Here is a 10,213-nt window from a genome sequence, read left to right as displayed (position 1 = left end):
AAAGGGTGAGCTTTTATGTTAACCGTGGGAGCCACGATTGTGAGCAAATGTGTTACGTTTCTTGACATTCGAAGAAGAATTGATTCGTGGAAGGCATCAACTCCATGTCGTCAGGCTATATAGCATATCTCTTATCACGACCCTATGCATATATGGTTTTGAATAACACTATGTACAATGTTCCTCAGTAGACATTGATTTTTAACAATTGAAAAAAACAGTATTTAAATTCAACGCCAATGATCCGATGGACAGGTTAGCTTACGCCATAGCACAACGTCCAGCGTTCGTCTGTCGTCCGGTAGTTAGTCTTTTCTATAATATAAATCACTAATATTGACCAAACTTTGCATCCTTGGGGGAAGGGAAACCAATTTGGTATAAATGATGGCTCTCAGTCTCCTGGTGACGAAAGGCGGGACCAATAGAGCCAATAGGCTAATTCTTGAAAGTTCTTCTGTCGCAATGGTGGGTAGGCCCCTGGGACATGAGAGGCGGGGTGTAATACAGGGGAATTAAGCTCATTCTTCTGTTTCTGTCGACGTGACAGGGTACATTATTGTATTTCCAAATTCGATCCAAAGAATCGTTGGAACTCGATTTTGTATAAATGGTTGGTGATGCCGTTCTTCTACCCAACCACCCTGTGTAGTATAAAGACAATGAAACCTTCCAGGTGTTACGGCTGTTTCATCCATGTAATTGCATGTTTGAGCAAGTTTTTTTCTGTCCGAATTATCCGAAACCAAGTGAAAGTACGGAAATTGAAAGCATAGCTCTCCTACACAGATTCCTTCATGACATGACGCCATCGTAACAGCCCTAGGGACTTTTCTTTGCGATGCTACGGTTCGTGTATGTGTTTCATATATTCTTATAATATTTGAACGAAGGGATTGTGAATTGCTAAGAAGTCCATTTGGTAACCACTTAAAGTTGACTAAGATTGTTTTGATGGGAACCGTACAAGACTTGCTGAATCATAATTTAAATTAATGAACATGTTCTCGGAACGGAATGTCCATGCAAATGCAATACACTACTCATGTCTGGAAATTACATGGGAATATCGCCTTTTGATATAAATCAATAGATATGCTATATGCCAAATAATGAATAAAAATGCTTCGTTGTGTTTCGTCTTATAGGAGCTGGTCAAAGCGTTGACCAAGAAGTGGAATATCATTCCGCCATGGGTTGAATTCCAAGGCTACGACTGTCTTGAAGTTGGATGCCCGTGTATTTATGCTCAATCTTTGCTCCTGCGAAACAAATGATCTCTAATTTTTCTGGATTGTCTAAGGTATGAACTTTGCGTTAATACAAATTTGTGAAGAGAAAAACCGAAAAGAAAGCTAAGAGAAGTCAATTTGATGTCCGACCTCTCGATTAAAACGGCGTCCGGCGGGACTTTCTCCCCAAATTGCAAAATAAAAGCACTTTGTGTATAGTAAATAGGTAGTAACATGGTGCACGTGCACGTTCTTTATTCCTGCAATTTGTTGAAGCTGGAACATTTTATTATGCATTATTGGTATGATTTACGTCATGTGACTGTCCAAATATACTGTTTTCCCCGACCTGACATGAAGAGTAGGCATATATAATGCAGAACGCAGAGAAAATATTTCATTATTTTACTTAAAACAAAAAAAATCATCTTTTAATTCCTATTTAAAGGCCGTATTCACATGTGCCTTTTATGTGTAATCTTTCCATAAAGAATGGTACAAAAATATGTTTATTTCTCGAATTTGCATTTTAAAAATAACCAGGTTCTTTAAGACAAAATATATTGAAATAGGTCATAACAGTTTTGTAAGAACATTGGCTTTAGTCATGAAAAAAAGTAGATGCTCATATTACCAAAATTTAAATGTTTCTCTAAATAGAATGGATAGTCAGGACGCCCAAGATTTTCTACAACACACCACTGAAAGCAGGCAATCATGGTGTATGACTTTATTGGCAATTTTTAGAATTCACAAAACGGAACAAGTAGCGACACAGAATTCCAATGAAGCAAATGGATCACGTGATAAAAAAACACTATTGTCCACATAATGTGAAAGATGTACTATAAAATTGACTTTTTGATACAAATATTGGGTATAAAAGACAAAACATCTTTCAATTTACAGTCAATATTTTCTGGGGTATAAACAACACGGCAATGAAGCTGAAAATGCACAGGACATGGGTTTTTGAGATTATGCAAGGAATTCAATTATTTTCAAGAAATACTCACGGTAATTGAGAATTATGAAAAACCCAACAAAATGAATCACACGCACTGTCAATTGGAATTCAGAATCATGACACATCATAGGTAAATTCATTGCACCTGTTTGTCAATGGGTCATTGTTTTGTTGAATCTTGCTAGCATTATCCTTGATATTAAACTTTAAATTTCTTAAGTAATTCCGGTATTCTTTTTAAGTGACAACTTATTCAACCAATAGGTAAGCCGCATTACTTCATTACTTGAAAAATCTGTTGTCAGAAGATAAATTTAATCTTTTAACACCTACATTTTCTATTTCAAAAACGTTTCAAAATAATTTACTTCAAAAACATGAACATAACTTAAACTAGAATGCAAAATTGGAAAAAGTTTGGAATGCAAGGTTCACCCTACACACATACACATGCATAACTTCACACTCAACTCATTATAATTCATTTCAAACAAATAGCAAAATATCATTTGAATCACTAACAACTATTGTAACATAATAAATATTTACAAAATTCCATTTAAACATTTTGATAGCATTTAAAATCAGAACATATGCAGTAGTTATACAAATCATATACATAATACATGTCATGAATATTTCATTGGAAATTAATAAATTATCTACCATTCCTAATCATACCAAATACAATTGACTGACTGTTTTGTATAAATACAATCATTAAACAAACAGACTAAACTTGTATCATAGATAAAATTATTACACTTCTCATTCAAATTTAAGATTTCTATAGCAGCTGATATTTGTAAATTACAATGCATATGTAGCATTTCAAAATGCCCTGTCCTGACTTTTGTAAAGAAGTCTGCACTTTTATAAAGTAATACATATTTGAAATTCTTTTAGCAAATTAATGTAAGGACCATGCATAATGGGACATATTTGGAGATTACCTTAAAATGTACAATGATTATGGTAAAAGTGGAACAAATAACTGTCATAGCACTTGCTCGAGATCATCAACTTCTTAAATTATGATTCTGAATATATAAATATGATGAACAACTGTGTTAAATGTTTAAATTTATATCGTGCAATGTGTACATGTTCCACACATCATTGCTTTACACAAAGAACTCCATAAAACAACTGTCCAGGATGATCGTTGTCCTCAGCTGCATATCTTACTCGGGCAAAATCTTAATATATAACCCTTTCAATTAAAGGATGCATATAACTTTTTCCTTTAGATTTCTTCACAAGAATAAAATTGCATCTCCACATTCAAAATATTTTCCTATACGGAAGAAAACATTGATTCTTGTGGCAATATGAAGAAAGTGTTTTGATATTCATCACCTATTAATATTGGAAGTAAGTTCAGAAGAAGTCTTAACCAGATATGATTATGAATAGTAAGTAGTCTGTGTAAAGTGAAGCCTCATAAATCAGGATGATCTATTCTATTACTGTGATGAACCATGTAGATGCTTAGCATTAGTTGTAAGTCCGACCCTCATTAAATCACTATTGCAAACACGATTTTGACAGCACATCAACACGAATACAGGAAAAAGCAAATAAGGTTTTTTAACTGTAAATCACAATGTACCTGCATTCATCTCTCATGGAATGGTTTTCTTTTCTTTCTATATTTAAAACACATCATTATTACTACAAATTGCAAGATGAATCTGAGTCCCTAAACTACAACATACATCCAGTCTCATTGATGGTGAAACAATGTTATCACAAAAAGATGTTGTGCATATGAAAATTTTCTTTTATAAAAAAAATCACAGACATCAAACTTTCACAATATAAATGTAGTGCATCTTTTTTCTTGCCTTATATGCCTTATATCACTTTTGTAATGGTGCAAAATCTTTGATCTTCTATAATTGTGCCAGTATAGTAAGAGAACTAGATAATTGCAACTTTTCTACAGTATTGCTGATGTCTTCAAATTAAATGCATTGCTTTAACTTTCCTGTACGAAGTTGTACTGTGGTATGAATACATTAATTCATTCACTGATAGACTTTTGTTCACTATTCTTTGAATATTCTACATCAGCTGCTCAGGATTAGCATGATATCTCTAAATAAACATAAGATGTAACTTCACTTGAGTTGAAATGACAGGAGCAGATAAAGAATGCATCTCTCCTCTCCTGGCTTGGTCTCTAAGAAGGCTTGAGAAATGTCAGTGTTAAGTAGGCTAGGTCAACAGACCGGTGTGACGTTTGTGAAGTCTGTTGCACTGACCAGCTTCTGAGGGTTATTGTTGGCGACGTGATTTTGTCTGGGCAACCGGTTTAGTGACGGGACTGAAAATAGAAAATGGTAGATATTTGAATATGCATAAATCTCAACAGCTTGTTGATTTGGTTTTAAATATTACATTTAATGACAATACAAATACTTCACAAACAAACCCCCATAGAATTACTTATATAATCTTTAAGGAAAAATAACAATGAAATTATACAATCTCAATAGAGTTCTCTCCCATAAGGTTCTGTACTTCTGTACCTTTCTTTTTCTATCTTCAGCTTTAAATGTTTTTGTCAATGCTTTAATCTGTATTTTAAAATACTGTATAACACTTTAAATTTGCTGGGTCAATAGTTTGTGTTTTTGTTTAAGGAACATTATCATGCAGGTTCACTAGTTTCTGATTTCACTGATTTTGCAGTTCACTATAGTTAATTTCTGGTATTTTGTGGATCACTTGCATATTGATATATTTTTTTACATATTCATGTATTTATCCATTGTAGGAACATGTTTCATAACCCCACTTATATTTTTGAATTGATCAAAATGTACTTTTAGATAAGATTTATGTAACATTGTTGAGTTATATGTTCATCAAGTACATGTACTAATGACACTTCTCTGTAACATCAGTGATGTGCTAAAATATTTCACTGTGGTGTTCAAAATTCACGAATTTAAGTGGATATTTGAATGTAGTGAAAATAAAACCCTGCGAAATATATAGAGGATATTGAATGATTTCCTGTTTAATATAACATATATTTCATGAGTATGACAGAATATCGATATTTTCACGAGTGCGAAGCACGAGTGAAAAATATCGAAATACATTCTGTCATACGAGTGAAATATGTTATATTTAACGGGAAATCGTTCAATTTTCTTTTTATTGCATTTCATAAACTGAAAAATCGGCAAGCTTTCAACGAGGTGAATACAAAGGTCCGCTGTGATTGGTCAAAAATGGAAAACTTATATTTTCAATGCAAACTTACATTTTCACTGCAAAATCTTATATTTTCACTGCTTATATCAGTGCAGTGAAATATATAAGTTTTATTAGTTTGATAAATTTCTATATTTCACTGGCAAAAATGCAATAAAAATGCTATACAGTAGTCATAACGTCATAATAACATATAATAAAGGTGAGAATACAGCTAAGTATAATTGATATTATCCAACTGACAGGGTAATATATGACAATGTGTCGTACATGTACATCTTTTGAATAATTATAGAATTACTTTGTATTTATTCTTTCTGACTTCTGTACAGTATTTAAATAAATGTAATTCACTAATTCTGAATATTAATTTCACAGAATTGACTTCTAAATTGTCCTTAAATGAATAAAAAAGAACACATCTAAGTGTAATATGTTAATATGTTTTAACAATGAGTTTTGAAAAAGAGCATTAGAAATAAATAAATTTGATGTTAAGTGAATGAAACTGATCATGAAGCACAATAAAACAAACCAATGGTGATAATAGAAGCAACTATGATGTCTATTCCCAATATGTCCCACTAATACCATTGAAATGAACCGAAAGAGGATATAAAAGTTTGTAAGTGCCATCAGCCTATGAAATATTCATATCTGAAAACTAAATACCTGTTCTGTACCTATGTAATGTAACTATATTTTAAACACAGAATGTGCACAGAAAATGTTTTATTATGAAGTACCATGTTTGTAAGCATCTGTCCTTTTTGGCAAAAACATATACACAGGTACATTTTACATTATAAATCCATTATCATACAAGCGAAAATGGGATGAAGCATACAAAATGAAAGAATATATTCATTGAAGATTTGTCATCAAACCTACATGTAGGTACCTTGTGCTTTATTTCACTTAATATCAATTATCATATATAAAGCTAGTATTTATACTTCAATAAGCAAAACAAACTACATTGTACTTCAAATCATCAAACAAAATGCATTACAAAATGTGGAGAAAATATTATAAAAATAATTTTGCAGGGGAAAAAACTTGAATCACTGGATAACATAGACAAAAATATTATAGTAAAATATTTTGCACACAGCTAAAAATATTTAATATCAAATACTTTAATTACAATACAGCATGCAATTTTTAAATCCCCCCTGTACTTACAAAATGCCATTCATGGGAACTTAAAAGAGGACAGAAGAAACAGTTTAAGGAGAGAATGTTACAAGTACAGAAGGATGAAAATAGGGTTTATAGGATAAAAGTTATGATGAGGCGGCCATGGTGGAAACAGAAAACAATAATGTTAGAATAATTATCCCACAAAAAGTAACATGTTTGTATATATGTATTTTAAATGTTTAATTTATGTATGGAAACAAAATGTGTGTTGATTATCTCTAAAGGATATGAACAATTATTTATAATGCTGCAGTAGTACTGAATGTAGAAATATTTCTGTATCTAAGCATAGTAGTAGTTTCTGTAATTAATAATCTTTTTTTTATTCTACAGGTTTTACATCAATATAATGAATTCATTGTATCTGTCTCTTTATTACTATCGAGGACATATCTAAATGGGTATGTGTGTATTAATACGACTATGTATGTGTGTGAAATTTTCACAACTACACTACAGATTAAAGTACAACAGTACCTATTATTATTGACACAAATATTAAGAAGCATGAATATATTTATACAGTATACACATTTTAGTTAAAAGTAAATTTGTATCTCTAAGATAAAGTAGAATTATGATGAAATTTCACATCTGTATGTTAATTTGCAGAAAAATAACTATATATATAACAAAAGATATAAATATGCAGGATCACGCATTGATTATATGTAAATAATGAACAAATATGATTAAGAAATCTAAATATAAATTTTACCAGTGTTGCTATATCCACAATAATGTGCTTGAATCAAATATATATAGATATCTAAATAGTGTGAGACAAAGTACTAACAACAAGTCCTACTCAGGTTGATATACAATATCCAATACTGCTGACTCCTGGGAACACATCATTCTGTATTCATTGTAGGATGCTAACAAGGTAAACATGGCACCTAAATACTTACCATATCCCATTCCCTGCAGGAAAAGGCGAAATGCCTCACACACTTTGCCTGGCTGTTCCTCTAGTGGCATCCCTCCACAGTCAGAGATCTGTTTTAACAAACAATACATTTTTGTGCAATAGGCAAAAAAAATACTAACTTTGAAACAGGAAAATTTCAAGCTGTGAAACGAAACAAATTCTCTATAGCTTTATCACACTTAAAATATCCCAACCAGTTCTCACAAATGTTACCAAATTAAAGTTTTCCTATCTACCAGACAAGCAGAATGCAAACAGTAATTGAAACTAAATGCCCAATATGCCCACACTGCACTACTCAGAAAGTTGAAACATTGCCACTCAAATTTAAAGATAAATTTACTTAAAATCTCTAGAGTTACTTTACATGTTCAATATTTCTTAAGAATGTATTTAGAACCATATGTTTTGTTATCAGAATATTTCTTATTTTCAAGTAAGAAATGTTCAGAACTCGAAAAAGTTACCTTAATAGTGAAGAAATGTTACAACATCGTTTTTGAAATTTTGCAAAATATCAGGGTCAAAAGAATATCTCCTCAAGATGTTCCTTAGTGATTAAACAACATCTTGATTAGGTCACTGTCTTACCTTGAAAAAATCTGTTTCCTGTGGGTCCATTCTGCTGTTCATACTGATGACATCATCTATGTGAGGAGAATCATCTCCGACCAACAACATTGTTCTGCACCTGTGAGTAACACCAAATATTAAAGTTAACATGTCACAAATAATTAATTTAAAGGTAAATTTTCACCATTTAAATAATTAATATAATATCATTTACATTACGCAAACATTCTGACATCACTTACATCACACTTCATTATTAATGGCATACACAACATCATTTCAAGCACACAAAGCATCATGTATAGTGCACTTTAACCTTTATAACACACATACATTTATGATTTACAGCACACAAATATTAGCTTTCACCATTTACAGTATATATACCTTCAATACTACAATTACTGAAACACCTTGTATTCTGATATAAATGGGTCAAAATCCTACAACTTTTAATAATCCTTACTTGAGGGTATTGGTCCCAGACCTCTTCATCTGGTCAAGTTCCCTAATGATGCCAAGATCTGTCCGTCTGAAAGATGTCAAACATTCGACTTAAACAGTACAGCATCAAACTAAACAATTCAACTTACAAATAAATGAATCATTTCCCCCTTTAACTGTACATATAAACTGGCTTTAATCCTTGCTAACATAAAACATTTTCACTATCAAAATCCTTACTAACATAAAACATTTTCACTATCAAAATCCTTACAAATAAACCAACAAGATCAGATTTGATAGTTATCATAATTTTGTTAGAGATAAGTAACACAGAAGGGCTAGGAAAAGAAATGCTTTTACTTCAAAAAAAAATCTACCTTGTATTGATGAGAAATTGTGAAAATCTACCAAGAATTTCAAAATGATCCCCCATCACTACTTTTAGATTAACATAATGATCATTTTTTACTTTCCTTCATTTTGAGTCAACTGCCAAATTTAAATACAAATGGTATTCAGTTCGGCTTTCAAAATGTCCTACTTTAATCTGATTTGTTTCCCACCATTGACATACAGAATGAAATACCAAACTAATCTTCATTATTTTTACCCCAGTTTAAGCAATATCTGCAACTGCCTCAGGAAAACGGCTGATAACTGACTTACAAACTAATCTTAAGGGATTTTAAAAAAAATTGCTGTATTTTTTATAGCCGTTCCATCAGCTAAATCAAATCAAGTAATAATGCTAACAAACCTAAGGCACCTGATATAAGATTGAATAAAGTTCTCTGGATATCAATTATTGATTTGAAATGTAGATACAACTACCTGGTAATGTTCATAAAATTTTCTTGAATTCTTAAATTTTGTATTTACTGCAATAGTGAAATTTGAAATTGTAAACTATCTGGACTATCAACCTACTTGAGATAGGACTCAATAATGAGAGACAGATTCTGTGGGTTGATGGTCTTGATGTACTGTCTGAACACCTGCACCAAGTCGGTGTTTGTCCATCGGGTTTTCTAAAATCCAAGAACACAAAACTACATTTATAACAAACCACACATATAATTTGAACTTCAATTGATGTAGTTGATAACTTAGAACTTGCATTCTCCAAATGTAATATCATTATTAGAAAACTAACGAAATCGTAAATATCTCTCATTTAATACACCTGAATATATATCAATTGATGGTCAAGGTCTAAACTGACTTTAAAATATACAATCAATCCAAACCCAATTAAATCCTATCGCAAGCCAAACAGAGATAAATTTGAGTAAAGCACCTTGTGCAAGGACACAACAGTACAGTTCATTCTGTTTCTCAGCTTTCGGAGAAACCAAAACAACCATAGGTAGGGAGCGTCATACCTCTCACCTCAGATCTTCACCTGAGGTTAGGTAGAACAATGCTATCAGGGCCCGAATGTGCAGTCAGTATTATAACTGGATTGGTAAGAAATCAATTTTCACATAAAATGATGTTTTTTCTAAAGCAAATTAAGCTGCTAGTTCTTTTCATGATTCTATACATACCGAACCAAACCAGTGCCATAGAAGATACTCCTCAGTGAAGTTGGTCATCTGGCCGCTCCACAGGTACCAGGAGTTCATCTGAAAC

General features: G+C 31.9%; 1 protein-coding gene across 3 annotated transcripts in view; it reads right to left on the bottom strand.

Moving 5' to 3' along the window:
• Nucleotides 1-1,915: 1,915 nt before the first annotated feature.
• The window catches only part of LOC117337221 (protein NDRG3-like), a 39,119-nt gene continuing 30,821 nt past the window's right edge, over nt 1,916-10,213 (bottom strand). For all 3 annotated transcript variants that reach the window (XM_033898088.1, XM_033898089.1, XM_033898090.1), the window contains 6 exons: nt 10,129-10,206; nt 9,509-9,609; nt 8,601-8,666; nt 8,153-8,252; nt 7,542-7,629; nt 1,916-4,528 (listed from right to left, as the gene is read on the bottom strand). In XM_033898088.1, coding sequence (XP_033753979.1) covers nt 4,425-4,528; nt 7,542-7,629; nt 8,153-8,252; nt 8,601-8,666; nt 9,509-9,609; nt 10,129-10,206 — 537 coding nt within the window. In that variant the 3' untranslated portion in view covers nt 1,916-4,424. The remainder of the gene's footprint in view (nt 4,529-7,541; nt 7,630-8,152; nt 8,253-8,600; nt 8,667-9,508; nt 9,610-10,128; nt 10,207-10,213) is intronic.

The sequence above is a fragment of the Pecten maximus genome, chromosome 11 (assembly GCF_902652985.1).
Source record: "Pecten maximus chromosome 11, xPecMax1.1, whole genome shotgun sequence".
Classification (NCBI taxonomy): domain Eukaryota; kingdom Metazoa; phylum Mollusca; class Bivalvia; order Pectinida; family Pectinidae; genus Pecten; species Pecten maximus.
The sequence above is the reverse complement of the archived record's forward strand: the minus strand, read 5'-3'. Positions and strand labels throughout refer to the sequence as shown.